The sequence below is a fragment of the Castor canadensis genome, chromosome 4, assembly GCF_047511655.1.
Source record: "Castor canadensis chromosome 4, mCasCan1.hap1v2, whole genome shotgun sequence".
NCBI lineage: Eukaryota > Metazoa > Chordata > Mammalia > Rodentia > Castoridae > Castor > Castor canadensis.
In genome coordinates, this window is record NC_133389.1 from 183509369 (window position 1) to 183534104 (window position 24736).

Genomic DNA, 24736 nt, shown 5'->3' on the forward strand with positions numbered 1-24736 from the left:
AGGAAGACCAGGCTGGGGGGTGTGTGCTGCAGGCTTGTCCTCCCAGCTTCGTGTGACAGTAGCTCTCCCTTCCCCACCGTGCCTGGCCCACCGAGTGCCACATGCCATGGTTTCCTGGCCTCACACACTGTCCCTCTGCTCTGCCACTGTCCTCTTCTCCAGCCTCTGTCTGGGGACTTGGTGCTTCCTCTGTCATTAGACTCATGGCTCTATCATGTCATCCAGTGTCATGCCCACATTGCCTGTGACACACTCAGCTGTGCTTCTGTCTGTCCAGCTCACGTGTCAGTCTGTGTACTCTCTCCCATCCAAGCTGATGGTCTGCTCAGCTCAGTGTGTGCGAAGCTGTGACTAGTGACTCCACCTCATTCTCACACTGCACACCCGACACCACCCCAACGCTGAGCCTTCTTCTACACCCCGAGTGCAGTCCTTCAGCAAACCAAGCACGCTGGTCCCTTGGTGTCCAGAACCCAAGCTGGCATCACCACCTCCCTGGTACACCTGGCTGCGGCTCTGCCTGGTCACGGCACAGCTGACCACCCCACGACTCCAGGCCAGCATTTAGCACAGAGTCACTGTGGGGTTGTCACTCATGCCTTCTTCTCCCTTCCCTCCACTAGTCTTCTTCTTCCTCAACACTGCTTGGACCTATTGCCCCTGCAGTCCTCCCTGCTCTCCCTAGCCCCCACTCAGATTCCTCAGTCCACCTACCCTTATGTGTCCCCACTGTGGACTCCCCAGCCTGCCTTACCTCCCAGTCCCCTGGATAAGTTACTGGTTTCCTATGTTGCGAGCGTGCCTTGCTGTCCCCATCTGACTGTTAGCCCAGGAGGCTGAGCCTATGAACGGTTCCTGACAGTGTGCAGACGGTCAGTGAGAGGGAGGTGCAGAACAGCCAGTGCTGGCTGCAGGCTGGCCAGGGGTTCTCACCACCCAGAAGCTGCTCTGTGGGCAGTGGGCTCCACCATGGGAGGGAGATGACAGAAGTCGGCCAAGAGGTCTTCAGGGCCCTGGTCAGTGCAGGAGCCCAGGACACTGGGCAGTGGGTGGAGCCCACTGCGTCACTCCAGGATCAGGGCTTGGGGAGCCGGGGGCGGGTGGACACCTCTGCTGGGGGGTGGGGTGGGCAGCAGGGTGAGGCTGTGATTCCGGGAAACCTTACCAGGTGGCGCTGGAAAGTGCCCTGGCCTCCAGCAGCTCTCCGGGCCCCCAACCCTCCTCTCTGGTGCACCAAGTCTTTCCAGATCGTGGGGGCCCTGGCCTCCAGCATTCCAGCCACTTGCTACTGCCCTCCTGCCCTGTGTCCCTGCTCTCACACACAGTTGTGTGACAGGGACTCTTGGAAATCCACCAGACTGAGTAGCCAACACAAGAATGCATCCCCTCTCGGTCAAAAGGGACCAAGCATATTTAATTACTGCAAACCCACCTGGTGTCAATGACCTCAGTCTCCATTCTTGGGGTCTCATGAGCAGCTTGGTTCCCACAGGCAGCGTGTATGGGGGGCGGGGGGGTCAGTGAGTCAGAGACCAGCAGAGCCCCATCTGGAGGGAGTCCTGTTTTCAATGCTACCCAAACCCAAGGAGAGAGGCAGCAGGGTGGGCTCAGGGAGACAGGGTCCCAGTTATTCAATTGGGCAACCTGCCCATTGTGTAAGCCACACGGCACCTTCCAGCACCTCTCCAGGTGCGCTGGTCTGTCACAAACGGGATGGCAGAGGTCACTCCCATACGCACCCCCGTGTATGGGTCTTTGCAGCTCCCTTGCAGAGGCCCCTGCCAGGAGTCCCATGTCCCTGTGGATGCAAAGGAGGTGAACTAGGAGTGACCAGTGCTCCTGACATGCAGGAAAGGAGAAGCCGGCTATCCACATCCAGTAATGAGAGGACACTGCTGCAGGGATTTCTGCCCTTCTCACAGCGCCCTTGGAAGACAGAGCCGTTTGTGACTCGTGCTGCGTGGGACATTTCTTCTGCATCCCAACGTGGGCAGTGCATAGAAGAAGCCGTAAACGTTACACATTTCTGGCTCCAATTCTCCATTAACTAATGCTGAGGTGAGCAGTTCTGGACACGAGGTTTTCTGTAATCAGATTTACATTCCTGGGACAGGGGCCCAGCCGTGGAATTACCACCTCGGCACAGCCATGTGGTTCCTCTCCAATACCCTGGTCACTATCCAGCAGTGATGTCCCTGCAGTGGGCTCGGAGTGGCTCCTGTCCACCACCACGGCTCTTTCAGGCCAGTCATTAGATGTCCGCAGGCCTGAGCTGCCCTCTTTTAGCTCTGCTCGTGTGTTAACATCACGCAGGGGTCCTTCGGTTTCTGAGTTGATCACGGTTGGTCTTACCTCGTGGTCTGTGGGGGTGGGGAGACTCTGGTTTTCAGTTTGTCTGATTGCTGCGTGGACAGCATGCGTGCGTTGGGTCCTCCCTGGGCGGCATCCTGCTTTGTCTGGTGAGTTTGGCTTATTTAGGTGGCTAAATTTTCAGACATGCTTTTACATTTCTATTGAGTGACATCTCTCTGTGACTGCCTTTTGTGATTTCTTATTACTGTTGCTTTTAAAAACTTTCACTATGGAAAGTTCCAAACACATAGCACAGTGTCATGAAGCCCTGCCTTGGGTCGCCCAACTTCCTGCCGTCAGCTCCTGGCCAGTCCAGCTTCACATGTCCCTGCTGACCTGCTCCCGTGTCCTCCCTGGGCAGTTTTGAGACAACGCTCCCACTTGAGCACTGCATCTGTGACTTACCTTTCTAGCACGGCTCTTCCAGCTCCCTCACTTCTGTTGCGTTTAGAAGATTCCAGTCTGACCATCACCGGAGAGGACACAGACCTGCAGGCTGCTCTCAGAAATGCGTACAGCTCCATGCCCTGGTGTCCTCTGTTCCGTGCTGCTGGAGTTTTTGACATGTGCCGCGGACTCTCAGAAGTTGTCTTTCTTCAGAGTCCCATGTCAGCTCACCCAAGGCCCCCTGCCTGGCACTCCCGTGAACTGCCTGTTCTGAGAGGACAGCTGCCATACTGTCTGTGCTTTGAGGTGTTAGAACACGTCCCAGGACCCACCCTTGCATGCTGCCTGAGCTGCTCTTAGTGTCCATGAGGACAGCCAGCACTGGGAACTGCCCACCCCATGCCCAGGCTGCTGACCTTGGCTTGTTTCATTAGTCTCCATACAGGCTGAGAACTGACATCTCTCGGGCAGCGTCTTGACTACTTAAGGGTTTCTGGCCTCTTCATTGTCACTGCCCAGCCGTTCAAGGGAAGGGGAGGGAAGGGCAGAGGGGACAGGAGATGGGAATGGGGGTGAGTAGGAAGGAAAGGAAGGAGAGAAGGAGAGAAGAGCAGAAATACACCCTTGGCACATTCCTTCTTTAAGTCAATCTGCCCAGGCCGTTCGGAGCGGTGTGTGAGAACTGGGTGGGTGGTGTTCTTAGTGATTGAGGGGACAGGGTCGCCCTCCTGCGGCCAGCAGGGCTTTGCACTTTGGGGAGCAGACGCACATTCCTGAGTAGACCTTCTAATGAAAGCATTTCCTATCCTAAGCTGTTTGCACAGATAGGACCAATAGTTCTTGGAGCGGTCAGAACAAACCTTCCAACATCGTGGGAACCTTCCGCCACGCTCCCACTTGCAGCTTAACTAAAACTTTTATGATGGTAAGACACAGACTAACTGTAGATTTAGAATGAATTTTATGGTAATGGGTCTGTACGTAATCTTGAAGTTTCTCCTGATCTTTGTAATGAGAGGTAAGGCCCCTTGGGGAGGGCTGGCTGGGACGCATTCAACATTCCAATCAGAAGGAAAGAGACAGAAGAAGCTAAAGACTTAGAAACTTAAAGAAGACAAAGGACTAGAAATCCAAATGTATTTTAAAACTCTCTGCTTCCCAAGTCTGATTCTCAAACTACCAGCCAGATGGTGGAGAACAAACCACAGCCACTCAGTGGACCTGTCTGTTGAGGATTTTGGGGACTACCTTGGAGGGAAGATTGGAGGGGCCAAATGGCTTCAGAGTTTGTATTCTGGTCCCGGACTGACAAGGCACAGGGCAGCAGGTGTGCAGCGTGAAACTGAGGCTGGGACCTTGGGCCGTGGTTAGTGCTTCTGGCGGGAGTGTTCAGGATGCAGTGTGGACCAGGCAGGAGGCAGCACAGGGATCCAGGAGAGAGGCCAGTGCACGGCCAGCAGGCATCCAGTGTGAGCACATTTTCAAGATAAAGCACAGCATGAATATAGAGTGTGGCTTCCCCAGTTGTGGCAAGAATTTCTTTGGTGGTTCCCTGCCACCCAGTGTTGGTGCCACGGTTTGCAGTTGAGTGAGGCAAAGGCCCTCAGGGTCAGCTCCCTCCATTAATGCTCCTTCAAAGTGCCCTTCTCTTTGGCTGCACCTGAAACCTTTGTTTGGGAAAAAAACGCGCCAGAAGTGTTCCTGTGCACCATCTCTAGAAAGGACCTTACACTGAGCATGCTCGGAACATGCCTGCCCCCAAAGTGCTTCCCCATGTGGATGTGTGTGGGTGCCCCCTCCCCCTCCACTTCCTTTGTTCAAGAAATAACTCCTTGCTCTCCTTACCTGGTGCAGGCAACAAACACATCTCTCTTGGCTGTGTTTGTTTTGGCTTTTTACTCACCGAGGTGCGAACTCTTCATGCTAGCTTTGAGTAACAGAACTGCATGGAAATGATGAGCTGTCACTTCTGAGATGGGTGACAGGGACCGCGGCTTCTCCTAGGGGTGCTCCCTCCTGGACTGCATGCCGTGGGGTGCCATGCCACGCTGAGAGGTGAAGGAAGGAGGCCTGTCAACCTTGGGAGTGTGTGGAGGGGAGCCCTTCCTGCCCCCCCCCTCGTCCTCATGGATGCTTCAGAGGAGCCTGCCAGCCTGGCTGATGCTGGACTAGAAACTTAGGAAGACCTGGAGCCAGAGGCACCCGCCCACCAGATCTAGACCCTGACCCAACCAGGGAAAATGCTAGACTGATAAATGTCTACTGTTGGAAGCTGCTAAATTTTGGGGCAATTTGTTACACAGCAATGGATAACTAGCATACAATGCAACAACATGTATGTTGAAACAACATTCTCACTCTGGATTGCTGACATTAAAAATGGCAGTAATTGGTGGTCTCATGAAAACTAAACTCCTAGTCTGATGAACCTGGGCTGTTGGGAGTGGGCACAGGCCAGACTCCGTGCAGATGGGCCCCACGAGTGCTCCAGGACAGAGGAGGTCACTTGGCTCACTGCTGTCTGTGGAGGATTAAAATCAGCAACTTCCACGCCTACAGAAAAGGAATGGTTAATCTAACCATGGAAACATCTGGTGATGTGCCACACAGCACTGCAAATGTGCAAGGATGTGACTGGTCTCAGCACAGCACAGGGGAAAAACCAGGAGCCAAAGGTCTCTGCAGCATATGATCCATGTATAATAAACACCAAGATTTGCCTCTATCAGAGGTTGTTAAAACGGATGAGAAGCCCTAACGGTGATTCCAGCACAGTTTACGTTGGTGGCGGGGCATGGCTGGGCCATGCCGCATTCGTTAGAACTTTCACAGCAAAATGGCAACGAGTGTGCAGGCTTGGCAGTGAGCACACAGCTGCTCACACTCCTTTCCTGAGTGTGCTAAGGACTGTGTTGTGAAACCTCCACGGTAATGAAACAGCACAGGCAGGCTCCCCACCCTCAAGCTGGACACTCTTTTGGAGCTGCTGTTGGAAGGCAACCTCCTGTTTTGAGCAAACAGACCCTAAGGCCTTGTAGTTTCCAGCCTTAAGTTCAAGACTGGCTTGCCCCGTCCTCCCCCATTCACTCTCCTGAGTTCACCAGCTATTGCCGCAGTGCTGTGTAACAAATTGGCCCAAACTTGGTGGCTTCAAGCTCCAGGTGATTCCCCTTAAAACACAAGGCCTGCAGGCTGACCGCTGTTCTGTGCCAGGCTGTTTGAGGCCAGCAGGGGCAGCTCTGCTCCCAGCAGCTATTTCTGGGGCTCAGGGACAACCTGGGGATGATGGCCTGGGGGTGACAGCATGGGTTTTCAGGAGGCCTGCTGATAATCTGGCATGCAGGGTATTTACTGAGCACCCTTTGGGGGACCACTGTGAAAGGAAGGAGGAAGCAGTCCTATGTGTGTGTATGGGGGCACTCCAGCCATATCTCAGGCACCCTTGGGTGCTACTGGAGCTAAAAGGCCCTAGAGTTGTTCCCACCTGTTCCCCACCTCAAGTGATTAACACAGGAAGCAGGAGCCCAGAGAGGGACATGGTCTCCCTGGTGTTGTGCAGGGGTGACCTGGTGGGGGAAGCTGAGGATGGATCAGGTGGCTACACTGGGGTTTGTGGACTGGAGTTTAGAGGAGTGTGCCCTGGGGTGGGAACGGCGGAGCCTAGGACCCCCTTTGTCCCCTTCCCTGAGTCTCCCTCACCTTTGAGGTTGGTTCTAGCCCAGCTCACCACAGCCTGCAAAGAATTTACAGTGTGAAAATAGTGCAAAGCTTTAAATTACTGGAAGTTGAAAAGGAGGACATTCCCACAGGCCCAACTTACAGGTGGAGGGCTGCTGCTGGGTCTGGACCAAGGCGCCATCCCTGAGGGACCCAACCATGTGTCATTCCTGTGTGTTGGAATGTGATGGTCATTCCTGAGTGTCCCAGGCGCATAAGAGCTAATGAGGAAGAGAGTGCACGAGTAGAAAGCAGAGATGGAGGGCAATTAACGCAGTCTTTATTTACACCACAAGAGTAACAAGTGTGTGATGTGGTACAAAACACTGGACTCCGGCAAGGTGGAATTAGGTGACCGTCACAGGACACCGTTGGTCAGTAAGAATCCACCCACACAAAACGAAACAAGAATGAGAAAACCAAAATAAGGCCTCCAAGTGCCCTGAGCAAGAGAAAGCACAGGGAGGTCAACAGTCAAAGAGAAAATAGGTTCAGTTACAGAAGCAAATGGTGGCCGTGGCCTGTATGGAGCCCACACATCAAATAGGGCTCAAGGTCATTACAACTGTTCCTACCACACATCTGCAATGAGCTCTTGGGTGAGTGAGGTCTGACCCCCCCATGTATATTGTGAATCTATTATATGTTCGTCATTCCGTTAACTGAAAATAGTGCCTCCACTGTGAAGCGCACGGAAAAAAAAAACCAGCAACAAAAATCTGCGCTTTTTTCTTTCAGTAGGAGACTTTTAATCAACGTCAGAGACAAGTGAGGCTTCACTACACTGGAGATGCAGTGTCCTCTGACACAGAGTGTCGCTCAGACCCAGGGCTCATACAGCAAGGCTGCTACAGTGGGTTCTGGCTACACGCCATCCAAAAGCAACGTGAAGCCAACAGGCTGTGTGGGAGAGGGGCTCAGATCCCTGGGTCTGAGTCAGCATAAAGTCACAAGGCCGCAGGGAGTGCGTGCCTGGCCCGTGGAGGGAGAAAAAAAGAAACAAAGAACACAAAACAAAATTCCCCCAGAACAACTAATAGAGACAGGCAGGTCACTCTGAATGCCGTGGTTTCCCTAAAACAGCTTCCACATAAGAACGATCGTCTCTATTATCAGTATGCCAGGAGTGCTAGGTAAACTTTTCTTAAAATGACGAAGGTTTAAGTAGTCCTTTTTATTTTTCTTACAATAAAAAGTACAATTTCTTAAGAATAAGTTCAATAAGACTCAAACGTCCCCCTCCTCTCCCTCAAGGTTTTGTTTTACAGAAAAATTTTTATCTTTTGTATCTGCAAATGTCATGAGAGGGGAACAAAAAGGCATTTTCTTCTTCCCCAAAGCTGCCGAGTTTGGCGTGCAAAATCTGTATACAATATAAAGACATGCTGGGCGTACAGTCCATGCAACCTCCAGGTGTAGGAAACTTAAAAAAATATATTCATATATTTATATCTATATATTTATATATGTATCAATGCCCATAAAACACGTGGGCCCAAAGTCTACAAAAAGAATGGAATGAGCACGTGGCTGTGACCAGTGAAGAAGGAATGTTCTGATGGAAATAAACACAACCAAGCCCACTGCTAGTGCTGCAAAATCCAGACTTGCTTTTGTGTCAGACCATTGCAAAAAACGGTCCTTCCTCTTGGAAAACGATTTTCAAAGAAATTAAACACTTTGACAAGGTGGCCCTCCAGAACCAGATCCCTGGGATGCTGGGAGGGGTGGCCAGTCCCAGCGACATGGCATGGTCTTGGGGATGGACAGCTGCCTGCTGGTGGGGTATGGGCACATCAGGGTACAGCAGGAAGCCCCAAGGGTGGGTGGACAGCACCCATCCTGGTAGCATCTTCAGGTTTCCCTTAAAGGGATGTAAAGTGCTCACCCACCCAGTGCCCAAAGGTCTTTGCAAAGGAAAGAAAAGGTTAAAGTTTTGAGGACCAGTCAGGGAAGTGTGGTAAGCCACACTCTCAGCTGTAGTCCTGCCCATGGGGCCCAGGCAGCCCCTGTGCCACTCGCACTGCAGAAGGGCCAAGTGTATCTGCAAAGGAAAGCAAAGGCTACAAGGTAATGCTCTTAGCACGTGTGGGGCTGGGGTGGGTGGGCAAAGGGACTGTGCTCTCACCCCGCCTCTTGTGCAGAGGTCTCCATCTGAAAGGGGCGAGAAGTGAGGCCACCAAAGTGGCCCAAGTTAGGCCATCATCTAAAAAGATGTTGAGGAGCGTTCCTCGTGAGCCACGGCTGGAATAGAGGGCAAGTGTGGGGGCAAGGTCCCCACAGGGTTTGCAGAGAACAGGTCCTGGAGGCCAGAAGAGTGGCAGGCTGGGCTCTGTCACCAATATTGTGGGAGGGGCTTGCCTGTCTCCTCCTCCTGCCAACATGCACTTTGGAACAGAGTGGCTGGTAGGGAGGAGAGTCAAACACATCTCAAGACCTCTCTGTTCTGCTCTCCAACCACTAACTCAGCGTTGATCACCAGTGACCAAGAATCCAAGAACTTGTATTCATCCGGTTGGAAGTCTGGCTGAGTTCCCGTCTACCCGGTAAACTTTACCAAACTCAGAAACCTGGCTTGGGGTCACACCTGAGCATCTAAACTTCCTCCTACAATTCTGAACTTGACACACTTTGGAATGAAATTGGTGGCTTCAAGTGCTAGAAAATAAGTTACTAGTAAAAAGTAACTATTGTCAGTTATTGTCAACAAGAAAAAGAACAAAGACAAAGGCTGGCTGTCCCTTCAGGACCCTGCGCGCTCCTGCAGGCTCAGAAACCACAAGGGCCTCGTTTCCTACAGCCACAGCTCCAAGCCCAGGGCTGTGGCTCCAGCCAGAGCCTGAATGGGTGTAAGATCCCATTCAGGGCCTTGCATTGCTGACACGCTTAAAAGGTCTTTGGAAAACTGGAGCTAGAATTCCATCCTGACAGAGTGGTCAGAGAAGTCTGAACAGAGCGTTGTTAATGCTCACTGCTCCTGGTGCCCCACACTTGCCACATGGTACACTACTATGCCGAGACCAGAGAAGCACCTGGCTTTCCTGTGTAGCTCCTGAGCGTGGCTCGGAAGATACCACCACTGGTGTCACTCTAAAAGACCCTGGCTCCTGCCTCATTCAAGGCTCCTTCTGAAAATCGCCTCTGATGGCGCTGGTCCTGCATGCTGCAGGACAAGGTCACCACACAAACAGAACCAAATCATAAAACCTTGCAAGGTCAAAAACATACATGCGAGAATTCAGAAAGGAAAATAGTTTAGACATTATTACCATTCAGAAAACTACTAAATGGTGAGGAAAAATGTAAGATTCACAAAACAATGCTTCTTCAGGATCTTTTTTTGTGAAAAATTCATACAAAAATCAACAGCAAATTTATATTCTTTGCTATAAAAACTCATTAGGTACATATGTGCACGGAGGCTTGGGGAGGGCGGGGGCTCTGTTAAAAAATAATTAAAATTAAAATACAAACTGGTAGGGAAGTTGCCCAGGGGTGACCGTGTTGTCGATCTGAACGCTGGCCAATCCGGAGTTCAAGAATGCACGGGTTTCAATCCGGATCCTGTTCCCTAAGCACCGCAGAGCTAATTCCCAAGCCCTCCACTTGCCAGGGACCTTCACAATCTGCAGTTACTTTATATATATATATATATATATATATATATATATATATTTATATATATATATATACTTTTTCTATAAATGCATTATAAATATTTATCAAGATCTCATAAGAATCAAGTTTCTTAGCTGGGAATACATTGGAATATATATTATACACATATATATTTATTTATACCTAAAACTTAAGCAGTGCTTCATGCTGCTTGCTTTTCATAAAAAGCATTCCGATCGTAACACTGTAGTGTGCCTACGGCATGCTTCACGACCAAATGGAGACGCTCGGTTGCTGTGTGACGTATGAGAAAAGAACACTTTGGATTCATGTAAAACTTGCCGGACTTCAAAACCCCCAACAGTGTTTGCTGCTTTTTTGGAACTCCCTCCGTTTTCCTTAAACAGCAATAAAGCCAAACAAAGCCTGCTGGACTCTGGCCTCCCCAGGACGGCAGCTGGCACCCGTCCTTGGAGCACCAGGGCCAGCACCACCAGGCTCCACGAGCCACAGGAAACTGTCCCACCACTTCCTGTTTATTTTTTCTTAAGGCATTGTTCCTCAGACTTTAGAAAACTGAGCCACAAACATCCATCAGAGCAATAGAAAAAGGCACGAACTCGCATCTCCGATGGCTTTGAGAAGCTCAAGCTGACTTCCAGGCTCACATTTCTGTTTGTCCAGTTTTTTCTTTAAAGGTTCATCCAACTCTGTCCCCAACCCGGCTGCAAACCCCCATGGCACACCGCTATGGGTCACAAGGCAGGCCAGAGCCATAGAAAACTTTGTTTAAAAAAAATAAGCTACAAGATGAGTGGTTTACACGGAGACTGTGGAATTGTGGGTAAGAATCAAACTTTAAGCACCAGTTTTAATCAAGTTCATTTTGTATTATTAGATCTTTGATTTTCATTTTCTTTTCCTCACGTCAACTGACTTCGGCAACTCTGCTCAAGCTGCCACAGGCTTCTTCCTTTGCGCTTCCCTGGGGGAACCGCCAGTGTGTGCTTGGCTTCCACGTGTCCGTGCGTCCGCTTGTCGCACGCTGTCCGTGTTCTGTATGATCTGCCACGCCCGCTGTGCATGTGCGTCTCCAGACTGTGGTCTGGGGCAGCGGAAAGGCCTCCCGTTGCTGCTGCCTACCTGGCGTCCCTTCCTGCTCAGAGAGCACCATGGCAGGACGCAGGAGTGACACGGGAAAGTTTCTTGGCTGAGCTTCAAGACAGACAAACAAATGAGAGAACAGCAGCTTCGAGGGGTGCTACAGTGGTGGTTCTTCTTCCATGGGCTCCTCGTCTGGCCTGTGGAGAGAAAAGGGTGAGGGGAGGGGTGCACAGTGAGTGATATGACACCACTGGGCAGTCCCACGCAATCCACTGCCCCACCCAATGCTCTGCTAGTCATGGCCTTGAGTGTTTCCAAGGCTCTTCTACACTGTACACAAACTTCCACTGTCCTGTCCTGTCCCCCACAGGGCCATTCCTGGCAGGGCTGCAGAGTGTCCCCGTGCAGAGACTGTCTAGCAAGTGGGGAGGGCAAGGGCAGATGCTCACCTCTTCTCGGCGGGCTTCACGCCCACTGACAGCGAGGCCATGGCGGTGACTGTCTCAGCTTCCTCATTCTCACACTTCTGCGCCTCGATCAGAGAATGCCCCACTGTGGAGGACAAGCGCTGCAGGCAGCGCCAGTACTTGCCTGGAGGCAAGGAAAGTGCTCAGGATGGGCCTCAGCCAGTGCTGCTGGGCCCTAGCAGGGCTCTCCAGGCCACCAGGTATCTGTTAGGGAGTGCTGCCTGGGGATGAGCTCACAACACTGGACACCACAGAACCACCTGGGCTGGCGCTGTGAATTTCCATGGGGCTTGGCCCTCAGCACCCACAGGGCCCAGCCTTGCTGTGGGCACCCAGGAGTGCGGGTTGCAGGCCTGGCAGCACAGGGGCTTCCTGGGTCTGGAAGCAGGCAAGGGTGCTTGGGAATCTCCTACCTGGAGCTTTGCAGATGCTTGGAAGTCGCCAGATCTGGCCTGAGCATAAAGAACGTGCAGGCTGTTGTGGGAATGGCTCTAAGGCCAGGAACCAAATGCCCCAACACAGGGAGCTGGGAGCAGACCTCTGCTGAGATGCTCCCTATGCAGGAGGCACCCCCAGCTGGAGTGTCTCAAAGGCCTAGACAAAGTGGGCTTTGTGATGAGGACAGTGTCTGGTGGGTACACCTGAGACAGGTGTGCAAGTGGGAGTCATCTGCCTGTCTGCCTGTCCTCTGGGTCCAGGATCTGTTGCATGGGAGGCAGTGCTGGGAAGTAGGCCTACACTCTGCACACTGGGTCTCTGTAGGGCTGACAGCTCTGGCCGAGGACATAGGCTAATGGCACAAACACCCCTGCAGGCTGGGGATCTGGGGCAAGTGAATTCACACTGACTGAGACCATTTGAGCCTCATGTCTTCTGACCTATAAACTAGAGATGAAAACACCACTTGTGCAAGCTCTGGGGAGGCCCCGAAGGGATAAGTGCAAGCCACTATCAGCTTGTTAAAACACCAGTGGACAGCGAGACCTATGTAGGCCTGCAGAGGCTGCTAGCAGGGGATAGAAGGGGGTTGGGAAACAGAGAATTCCTGTCCCCAGATGGGTCCCCATGAGCACTCAGTGATCAACTTACTGTGGATTTCCATGACTTTTTCCATGGAGCGGACAGCATTGGCATTGGGTCTTTGCTGTAAAACCTTTTCTGGCAGAGGCTCAAGCTGGAGAAAAGATATAAATATATAGTGACCATAAGAGTAGTGATGTTATCGTGTGTATTAAAATGGAAGTTCAGAAACAGCATCTGCCTCCTGACTTAATTGTGAAGAAAAGTAGTTCTGACAAGTCAAATGTGGCTTTGGTATTTATTATATACATTCTTTTAAAAGGTCTGTTTATTTTCTACAGAGATTTTTTCTTAGGGTACCATAAAGTATATTCACGGGTTCTTAAGGAGGAGCAAGAGGAAGACAGTCTGCACACATGGGCTGAGCGTAGGACATCACCTTGGTTTCTGCTATGTAGGCCACAAGTCACATTAGGGAAAGGATAGTTTTGGGAACAATCACTTCCATATCCCTGGCCTTACTTATCAGAATGCTTAATAGCCCGTGATCTTGGTTTTCCACCAGGAAGGTAAATGGAAAGAGGTGGATAGACCACTCATTTTGTACCGTTTCCCTGAAACCACAGGGAAGAGGTTTGCAAGTAAAGTGGAGGCCACAGGGCAAACAGAGTACCTGCAACACAACAGCTAAAGGTACATGACTGAGACAAAAAGAACACAGCAATTAAAAACAAACCTCTAAACCTGGGGATATGCTGGGTTCTGGAATGAAGCTAGACCTGACCATGGAAACTGGCTGGTCCCAATGTTCCCAGGTACCCTGGAGGTTGAGATGACCCCGTACTGTCAGGAAAGGGCTAGAAAGGCTGTCAGTGAGCTAGAGAGATAAATGGTATGGCTAAACTTTGCTTTTAGCCTTGGTTGTCAATGGAAGTTAAAAGAAAGCCACCGTGAGAGTCTGGGGTAGGTACTGAGAGTGGACATTTGTCATTTACAGCAGCTGGGCCCAAAAATCCAGTACACACAGAAGGAATGACTGCAGCCTTCTTGTGAGGCATTTACCCCCAACTAGACTGCATGTGAGTGCTGCCAGTTATGTCCCAATGAAAGAGCTCCCAATTAAAGGAGTTATACAACACAGAAAGGAGCCAGCAATGGCTCATGACAGGCCTGAGTGAGGGAAACACAAGAGGAGCCTGAAGCACCTGGTGGCACCATAGTCAGGACGCCAAAGGATGTAGTGTCAGTCTAGGAGAGTGCCCTGTGGCCGCAGTTGGGGAGGCTGAGCAATGGAATAATCTTCACCCAAAGTGTCAGGTAAGGAGCTGGGTCGGGCCCAGGTGTAAATAAGTGGGAGAAGAGACTAATGTTCCACAGAGAAGAGCTACAAAATAATTTAGGCACTTACTCCCCCCTCCAGGATGCAGAGCTTACTGCTGCCTCACCCATCCCCAGGGGCAGGAAAGAAGTAACTTCACAGTGGAAACCAAGTGACAGAGGTGAGCCTCGCCAGTGGGGAGGTACATGTACAGTCCTGATGTGCAGAGTTCAGAATGGCCCCTGAGAAAAACCTCAGACCTGCAAAACACCTATGTTATCAGTCATGAACAAAAAGAAAAGACAAAGAAAAAGAAGGGTCTAAGGATATAGAACGGCCAGTGGGTCCCTGAATGGGACCGTGACAGAGGAAGGGCTGGTTCCCAAGCAGTGACAATGACCCACCTAATGTCAAGGTCATGGCAGGAGAAACTTTCTGAGGGGAGACAGGAACTGAGGAACTATTTCTACAACTTTTCTGTAAATTTAGAACTATCCCCAAGTAGAAAGTCTATAAAACATGCAAATTTAGGTCCTCAAAGACTGCTTTACTGAAATGGTCAGTTATAAACTGCAAAGGAAATAGGCTGAATATGTATTCAAAGTCAAATACATACATTCATGGCTGATGGAAGAAGCAGAGCTTACTGATCTGACCGGGGAGATGGTAAGAGCCAACAGAGCCTTCAGAAATGAGTGCATAGCCCAGCAGTTAGAAACATGGAGGCCAGATGAGGAGGAACTTAGAAACCTGGAAGCTGCATCTGAAGGGATGACCAGAGCAGCACAGAGAAGCCAGGGGTGGGCAGGAGTTAGGTCTCATGAGGCTCTGCCTGTTCCTGGGAATAGAAAGGGGAGAGGCACCATTAAAGGAGGCAGCAGGTGAGGATTCTCCAGAGCACAGGAAGTAGTAAGACCCAAGCAGGGAGAATAAAAACAGAAACCCACACATAGGCATATGAGAAAGAAACTGTAGAACATCAAAGACAAATGGAAAATTCTACAAGTAGCTAGAGAAAGCAGGTAGATAATCCTCACGGGTACAGTCAACACAGCCTGTTTCTCAACAGCAAGGGAAACAAGGAGACAGTGGTTTGGTATCTTCCATGGGTCAAGGAGAACACTGAATTCAGAGTTGTACGCTCAGTGTAGCTATCATTAAGAACGGGGTGGAGTAGGGCTAGGCGAAGTGGCTAGCACTTGTATTCCAGCTACTTGGGAAGAGGACTTCAAGTTCAAGACCAGGCTGGGCAACTCAGCAAGACCTTGTCTCAAAGATAAATTTTAAAAAAGGACTGGGGACGTAGCTCAGTGGTAGAGCTCCCCCACAAAGCACCAGGTTCAATCCCCAGTACCACAGAAAAGCACAGGGTGGAATGAATATGTTTTCCCCAAACCAAACCAGGATGCTGACCATGTGAGTTCTTTCCCAAGGGAATCCTACAGATGACTCAGGGCAGAATGAAAATGGTCCTAGAGATGGGGGAGAAACAAGAAGGAATGCTGAGTGAAGAAGTGGCCTGAGTCCAGTAAAGCCCAAGCAAACAGAACATGTTCACCCACTCAGTGAAAGAGAACAAGCGGGGGGGGGGGGAGAGAGAGAGAGAGAGAGAGAGAGAGAGAGAGGTGTATGACTGCTGGTCAAAGACAGCACAGAACCTGCAGGGGTTGGATTTGGCTGCAGATTTACCAGGGTCCCAGGAAAATTTGAATTTCTGAAGAACCACAATGCCTCAATATAGAGATGTTCAACTGGGCAACTGGTATTCATTCTGGAGACCCTAATGGGGCCACTGTGGTCCAGGCCTTGGTCCATTCCCAGTAGATAAGAAGGAAATGGGATATGTGTCTTTTCATTCAGCATCAGGAACAAACAAAACACAGAGAACATGAAATCACACCAAGAAGAGGAAAAAAACAAAGGAAGTGGGAGTAAACAAAATAAGATGGAAAACACATAGTCAAAGAGCAGTAAAAGAGCAAAGTTTCCACTGAAAGCACAGGTTGCTGGACTAGATATACGCAAAAGTAAAAATAACTCCCAGCTTTATGTTGCTCACAAAGAACATAGGTAAAACTGACAGGGAAGGCTGAAAGTCAATGATAAAAACGGAGTGGCCGGGCACTGCTAGCCAAAAGAAGGCTGGTGTGTGGCATCTTGAATAGCTGGACAGAGATTCAAGGAAGAATGTGACTGGAAATAAGAAAGGCTGCTATGCAATCCTTGAAAAGGATGCAAAGGCTTTTAAACATCCACCTTCAGTAAAATTGCTTTGAAATGCACAAAACAGAGCAGACACAAAGAAAGGGATCTCACAGCAGAAGACTGTGATATGCCTTAATCTAGCAGATGAAAGCTAAGAAACAAAGTATGAGTAATGCAATTAGCAAGCTTGGTTTAATAGGCATAAACAGACCTCTGCAAGTCCGGCTGAAGGAAATGATCTCAAACACACGTGGAGTGTCTGCACAGACTGACCCTGTGCTAGCTCATCAGGCAAGTCCCCACAAAAAGAAATGCCAAACGAATCTTCTTTTCTAACCACACATAGTTAAAAACTGGTAACAAAGAGAGAGCCATGTGTTCTCACATCTGCAAATGAAAAAACACCAACTCTTGGGTCAAAGATGCAATCCTAACAGAGATCAGAAGTCAGGAGTGCTTGGGACTAGAAACTCAAAGTGCTACATTATCAGGATGGTGAGTCACAGCTGGACTGCAGTCATGTCAGGAAGGAAGACTGAAAAGTTTAAGAAGCTAGCAAGAGAATGCAGTAAAGAAAACACGGAAGAAAGGAGCAGGTATAAATACATTCTCAAAAGCAAAAAGCAGGCTCTTTGAAGCAACTGGTTCCAGTGACAACACCTGGCAGGATACAGAAAACCAGAAGAGCTGCAACCAAAGAACTGCACTTGTGCTGATGCAAAGTCAGCACCTTCCACATTAGCTTGAGAAGGACCAGAATCTGTGAGCTGACCTAACCTCTAAGGACACTGAACCAGTAACAATCGTCATCCACAGGATCCCATGGCCACCAGAGTCCTCTTGGATCCCTGTCCTTCCTGGAAACAGGACATCCTGCTATATTTTAGCCCAGCTGGGTCTAAACCCAGGGCATCTGCTTTCCAGGACCCTTCGGCTGGGGTGCAGAGAGACCCCTGCCCACCCAGACAGCTTTTTTGCACCTCAGGGGATGTCTTGTAAGCTTCTGTGGCCTGTGGCCTCCTGTGAGCAATACATCGGCCTCAGATAACCTGTGCGAAGGCCCTGTCTACTGGGTTCACCTGCTTCCACTCCTTCCACTTTCTACTTAAGTTACACCCGCAAAAATACATAAAGAGGAAAAAGGTGACCCAACAGGAAACTAGGAAAAAACATGGACTTCACAGGAAGAGAGTCAACTGGCCAATGAACAGAGGCCAAGGTGGCTGGGCTCAGTGGCCATGCACAAACGATCATGCAAAGCACCCGGAGTTGGTGCAAGAATGCTCAGGCAGAGCTCAGTCACTCCATGCTGTGGGAAGGGGACACACCTCTGGAACCTAACCTGATGCTGTCCTGCAAAGAGACAGGCATGGGGTCCATGGAAGCTGCTTCTGGGTATTTATTAGGTGGGCCCAGGAGACTGTCAAAATTTGCCACAGCTCATGACTGCAGCAACCAAACCTGGAACAACCCAGAAGTGTCAAGAGAGGAGGCAGTGGCAGGCAAGGAGCAAGCCAGCCCCCTAACCAGAAGACAGCAACATACCCATAGTGGTCCTTTGTGGAGGTGGACAAGGAGCAAAGCCCTAGTCCCTTCACCAGACAGAAGGCAGAAGCAGAGCACCAGCCCTTGGATTGGAGGTCAGTGCAGACTAACGTATTCTGATTGCTACACTTCAACCCCAATACTATTGCCAGGATTTTAGTTTCACCACTTTGAAGAAAAAAGTTCTATTTTTGGCAGTACTGGGGTTTTAACTCAGGGCCTTGAGTTTGCTATGCAGGTGTGCTAACACTTGAGTCAAGCCCCTTCGGGGATTACAAAAATAATCTTGTTGGTTGAGATGAGGTGTTGCTAACTTTTTACCCAGGCTGGCCTCGAACCATAATTCTCCTGCTGCCTCCTGAATAGCTGGGATTATAGCCATGTGCCACCACACCTGGCCAAGAAAAAAGTTTGTAAAAAATTCACTCATTGGGCTGGGGACATGGCTCAAGTGACAACAGAGTGTTTGCTTAGCAATTGTGAGGTCGTGAGTTGACACCAGTAACACCAAATTAAAAAAAAAAATCACTCATTTAAAAAATAAATGAAAATGATACAAAAAGAAAAATATTTAGCATCTTAAAAAAAAAAAAAAACTCCCTCATTTCCCTAACTCACTATTGCTTTGTGCACACAACAGCACAGGCTGTGCTCCCAGAGTTGCTGAGGTGAGGTCATGGAAGAATTTTCAGGAACAAACCCTGGTCCTCGCTGCTCCCTTGGTCCTCGCTGGCCCCTGGCATGCCCCAGGCATCCCAGTCCTCCTGGGCTAAATGCTATGCCGCTGTCACGCCTGGCCTCTGGGGACCTGAAGCTCGTTGCGCAGTGCCTCCCATCCTATACCACACAGGGACTCTGCTTTCTCTGCACAGACTCTGTGCTGCATCTCCTTGCCAGCGTCTCAGGTTCCTGCTTCCTGCACATACCAAGAAAGAACACGGGATTGACCGTGCTCTGAGCTGGCCTGTCAGGGTGGTTGTGGAATTCACAGGAAGAGCAGGAGGAAGTTGTGAACAAGCTTTTCTGAAACATCCCTCAGCCACATTTCCTACCCTGTGGCAGCTGACACCAAAGCTAGAAGAGGTGATTGTGATGGCATTTGGGCCTCGCCAATGAGAGGCTTCCTGCAGTGTCCCCAGAGGACCATGTGCAAGACAGACAAGGGTGGCAGCAAAGGACGGCCTCATCACCAACCAACTGACTGGACCCCAGGTCCTTGGACAAAGGAGGACGAGGAACAGGCACTGGAGGCTTGAGATACACAGGTGAAACTGCAGTCCAGACACAGGACTGAAGCTGCCATGGCTACACGCTGTGGTTGTTTAAGGACCTATGCCTAATGTCTCACAAGTGCCAGGCTCTGCTGTGGTGCCAGAGGCCTAGGACGAGACGCAGGTTACTTTCACTTAAGAAAAAGTGGTCGGGACACCTCAGAATATTACCCCTCTTCTAACTGGGATTTTATTGTTTTTTTTTTAATAGGTTTTAAAAATTAGTATACCTTAATTGTTCAAATAATGGGTTTTATCAAGGAATATTCCTACATGTGTACAAGGCACTTTGATCACCCATACTAACCTCTTCCTAGTCCCTAACATACCCGCTATTTTAAGTCTAGAGTGCACTGAGAGAAAACATGCCACGCTTGGGTCTTTTGAGTCTGGATCATTTCACTTAACATGGTGATCTCTAGTTCTATCCACTTTCTTGCACACAATGTAATTTTATCCTTTTTTATGGCTAATACTCCACTGTGGTATATGCCATATTTTTATGGAAACAGCATCTTCTTTTAATCAATTCACCTGCTGTTGGGCCCTTCAATCTGATTCCATGAATTGGCTACAGTGAACAGCGCTGCAGTGAACATGGGTGTGCAAGTGTCTCTACTGTATGCTGACTTTGAATCCTTCAGGTACCAGGACAGATGAGAGTTCTAGTTTTTGTTTCTTGAGGACGCTCCATGCTGATTTCCGTATCTGTACCAACAGCATATAAGTGACCCTTTTCCCACATCTGTGCCAACACTTGTGGGTCTTGATGCTGATGACAGCTGTTCTGACTGGGATGAACTCTCAGTGGATTTCAGATTTGCATTTCCCTGATGCTGAATTTTTCTACCCAGCCGTTTGTACTTCTTCCTTTGAGAACTGTCTGTTCAGTTCATTTATTGACTGGATTGCTTGTTCTTTTTGTTTTTAATTTTTTGAGCTCTTTATATATGCTGGATATTAATCCTGTCAGATGAACAGCCGACACTTTGTCCCATTCTGTAGGCTGGCTCTCCACTCTGGCAATTGTTTCTTTTGCTGTACGGGAGCTTGCTAATCTGATGCAGCCCATTTGTCAATTCTTCTCATTATTTCCTCAGTTACTGAAGTCCTATTCAGAAAATCGAGGCCTGTGCCTTTGTTTTTTTTTCTGTAGCACTCTCAAAGTTTCAAGTCTTCCACTAAGGTCTTTGATACATTTGGAGTTAATGTTTACAAAGAGTGAGGGATAGGGGTTTAGATTCATTCTTTTAAACGTGGCTAACTAGTTTCTCCAAAACTATTTGTTAAAGAGACTGATGGTTGTAGAGGTGTGGGTTTATTTCTTGACCCTCTGTTCTGTTCCATTAGTCTATGTCTGTTCTTGTGCCAGCACCATATTACCCTGATACCAAAACTGGTTAAGGACGGACGGACACACGGACACACACACACACACACACACACACACACCTTTGATAAATACAGATGCAAAAATCCTCCATAATATAAGTGCAAACCAAATTCAGTAACACATTAAAGATCATATGTCATGATCCAGTGGATTCTAGGAATGCAAGAATGGTTCAACATACACAAATTGATTAATGTAATTAGCACATAAACAGGACCAAGGGCAAAAGTCACACCATCATTTCAATAAATGCAGACAAAGCCTTTGACAAAATTCAACATCCCTCCATGACAAAAGCCCTGAGGAAAACAGCAATAGAAGGATCATACCTCAGCATAACAAAGGCTACGTACAACAGACCTATAGGCAACTTTGTACTGAATGGGGAAAAACTGAAACCATTTCCTCTAAAATCAGGGATGAGACAAGGGTGTCCACTTTTAGACCCTAAAGACTTCATCAGAAGACTCTTGGATCTGATACTTTCAGCAAATTAGTAAGATGCAAAATCAACATGGGAAAATCACTAGCTTTTCTATATGACACCAACACAATCACCGAGAAAGAAATCACAAAAACAATTCCAGTCACAGTAGCTACCCCTGAAGAACAGACTTAACTACTGGTGTGAAAGATTTTTATGATGAAAATTATACAACACCGAAGAAAGAAACTGAAGACACCAGAATGTGGAAAGAATCCCGTGTTCATGGATCAGGAGAATTAATACAGTGAAAATGGCCTACTACTGAAAACAATTTACAGATTCAATGCAATGTCCATCAAAATTCCAAAGGCATTCTTCACAGAACTAGAAAAATCAACCCTAAAATTCATTTAAAAGCACAAAAGACCCTAAACAGCATAGTAATTCTGAGCAACAAAGAAAAAAGCAATGCTGGAGGTATCCCAGCACCTGACCTCAAACTATACTGCAGAGTTTTAGTAACAAAAAGAGTAAGGCAATCCCTTCATTTGGTAAGTATTTACTGAGGAGCCTATTAAGTATAGAGCACAAAACCACCCCAATGCTGAGCTCCAGACCAGTGGGGAGACAGCAAGTGGGAGCATAATCAGAAAGCAAGCCAGCGGAGCACAAGGGCAACTGTGAGGCACTGTGAGAAAGCAGAGCAGATTGTGGGATGTGGAGTGTGGGCTGAATGGGGTAATTCCAGGCAGCTTCCTTGCCTTTCTGCTACACGGGAGCATCTTTTCCAGGATGCTCCTTCACTAGGGCCCACCTGCGTCTAGTCCATCCATCACACACAGAACATGACCTTGCCCGCAGCAGTTTCTGAGCAAGGCTCACAGAGTTGCTTGGGCCCCTCCCTGTGGGACATGGAAGCAGCTGACCTCAGGCCAGCCTCAAGACTCACTTTCATGGTGTGCATGAGCCTGGCCGGCTGCAGTCTCCAGGATGGAAGGAAACTCTAGCTGGCACCTCAGGCCAAGCAAGGCAGCCCCCATGCCATTTGCTGCTCATTGGCTGGCAGTGGGCAGGTCTCTTCTCACCTTCAGAGTCCTGTTAAGTAGATGCCATCCCCAATCAAAGCAAAACTCTTGGGAGGAGCTACTTGACTTCTCCAGAGCCTGGAATCCATGCCTCACCCTCTCACCCCCCAACCCACTGCTCTGGCAGGTTCCATGAACTGATGGAAGTCTCAGTGGGCCAGTGTCTACACAGCCAGCACTGGAGAAGTGGAGAGAACAAGAACTGAGCACTAAGACTAGGAGACAGACTGTCCAGAATGCTACTCTATCATCTGGGAGGTTCCCACTTCCAGAAGGCACAGACCTCTCTCCTGAGACGCCCACCTTGGGATTCCTTGCCTCACCCTACTGGCCAAATCCAAGTGGTCTATAGCCAGTGCTCTACTGAGCACTGGCTGTGTACTAATCACTTCCAGCAGAGTTCTGACAGGAATCTCTGACATAACCATGGCCAACAGGAACCCCTGAGTTTCCTTCCATCTCTCCCTCTGGCCTCCAAATCTGAGTTAAGGGCAGATTCTCTGTCCTGCTGCTGCCTCCCACTTATGCCCAATGTATGGAAAATGCCTCTGCTCTGCTTTCTAGAGAACCCTGGAGGCTGCTGTGAGCCCCCTGATTGGTCCTGGCTCCACTCTAGTCCTTCCTCAATGAGGCTCACCTCACTTTTCTCCTAAGTGCAGACCAAGCCAGTACCTTGCCCCTACTATCCCCATTTCGCCTTTCAAGCACCATCTCTGTAGGATGGGGAGCAAACCCTCAGGACAGGTGCCAGTTTCTTGAGAGAGAGGGAACTTGGGGCCATCAGGCCTTTCTTTTCCATACAGGTCTGACTTCAGTTGCCTTTGACTTCAGCTGTCCTTACCCACATGTGGAAGTAGCTTCTCATGTTTGGAAGTATATATACAAACTGTAGTTGAGAAGACTCAAGAACTCATGTACCCTAAAGCACTTAAGACATCCTAGCCGGATTCAGGTCAGAGTTTGTGCTTTTTAGAACATGCCAAATTTCCCTGGGCTCAGTCAGAATGACTCAAACTTGCCCTCCTAATGAGATTCTGGTCTACAGGCCCTTAGGGGCACCTGACTGAGCCCATTCCAGAGCCTCTCTCTGCAGGCTCCCAGACTGGCCACAGCCCACAGCCTGACCCAGGGACTTCTGTAAGCCCATGGGTTTAGCCAAGCCTCACTCAGATCTGGGTTCTTCTTGTAACTCCTCCAAGTTCAGATCCGGTACATTCCTTGTTCCCAGTGGGAATAGAAGACATCAAAGGATGCCCTTGGCTCTCTGTGACCAACCTCCCACTGAGATGTGTAGCTGTCCTTAGGAGTATCCCCACTTGTCCTCTAACTCTTCCCACCAGCAGGTGCTTGCTGCCACACTGTAGGAACTATTCACTGAGCTTCAGCTCCCTCCTCTGGGCTCAGGTGGTATGCTCAGCTGCCTGAGAGCATTTGCTTGGCCAGCTGGCCACACAGCATAGTCTGTAGGGCCAGTAGGCATTTGTTCCCCAAATGTGTCCCTTCTGACCATTAGCTCCCTAGTTAGTCGAGAAAGTGGAAGGCTGTGTCCTCAAACACTGCAAGAGCCACAAGCGCCCCACCTGCCTGGCAAAGTGTGCTAGCTCAAGAAGGGAACTGTGTTGGTGGCCCATGAGAGGCTCAATATGCTCTTGGGATCAGGTAGCCACCTGTCTGCTCAGATCTTCCCCAAAAGATGCAAAGCCTTTGGAATGTGGTGGCAAAGTTTTAACAGTTTGAGGAAATAAACCATAAAAAGACCAAAAAATATCATTTCTTTTGAAAAAAATGTTAAAGGACCCAGGCTCTGTAGGCCCAGCTCCAACCAGCTCTCCTTGCCATGTAGAACTGATGGAAGTTTCAGTGGGCCAGTGTCTACACAGCCAGCACTGGAGAAGTGGAGAGAACAAGAACTGGCTGCTCCTCTCAAGACAGCAGTGACTTGACTGGGATGGGGAGGCCAGGGTGTCCTTTCTGTGGCACAGTCCTGGCCCAGCCCAGGAGCCTGGTGATCAGAAGTAAAAAGACAAGCAATGGGCACAGTCTAGCTCCGGAGGCACTGCTGCCCTGCAGCTGGCTCACATGTGCTGTCCTCAGCCTGGCTTTTGTGGACAGGCTACAGGGGTGGGGGTAAGGGTGGGGAAGGCATGGGACTTACTTAGGCTTGATTATGAAGGGGGAGTGTGTGGGTCAGAAGGAAGCCAGTCTGGAAGACTCATGTCACCAATCTCGGTCATCCCAACCATGCCACCATAGCAGAGAGGATGTTCCTCCTTCAGGTGTAGCTCCTTCACTGTGAATGTCACCCTACAGTGGACCAAGACTGAATGAAGTGAGGAGGGAGCCTGACAACAGTACGTGTGGCTACACGTGGGTGAAAGTCACTGACTGAAGAGTGACCGAGTATTCCAGCAAATGCATATGTGTGAGAATGTGCATGTGTGTGTGTGTGAGAATGCAAGTTTGCACATGTGTGACTGAGTGCACGTGTGAGAACTGTGTGCACGTGTGTGACGGTGTATGTGTGGGAATGAGCATGAGTGCAGTCTCACAGAGTTGTTTTTAACCTTGCAGAGCTTTTCCACATCCACACCTTGCACAAGTGCCCAAGTGATGAGGCTCTGGAGCATGGCTAAATGCCTGAATGAACACCCTTTTCAAACCCTCCTCACCCTCTCCTCAGAACGTGCACCTCTAACCCTGGGATGGAGTTAAATGAAAAGGAGGCAGCGAACCCTGAAATACTCCACAATTATAAACACACACCAGCCTTAGGGAAGGTCTACCACGGGAGGGAGATGTGGTCTTTTTCCCACCATCCAGGGGCTCC

General features: G+C 49.4%; 1 protein-coding gene across 21 annotated transcripts in view; it reads right to left on the reverse strand.

Moving 5' to 3' along the window:
- Nucleotides 1–534: 534 nt before the first annotated feature.
- Nucleotides 535–24736, reverse strand: part of Hdac4 (histone deacetylase 4) — a 289492-nt gene continuing 265290 nt past the window's right edge. For 18 of the 21 annotated variants that reach the window (XM_074072154.1, XM_074072156.1, XM_074072155.1 and 15 more), the window contains 3 exons: nt 12735–12819; nt 11628–11769; nt 6715–11375 (listed from right to left, as the gene is read on the reverse strand). In XM_074072154.1, the coding sequence (XP_073928255.1) occupies nt 11336–11375; nt 11628–11769; nt 12735–12819 (267 nt within the window). In that variant the 3' untranslated portion in view covers nt 6715–11335. The other 3 variants (XR_012447441.1, XR_012447440.1, XM_074072166.1) reach the window with 3 other exon arrangements.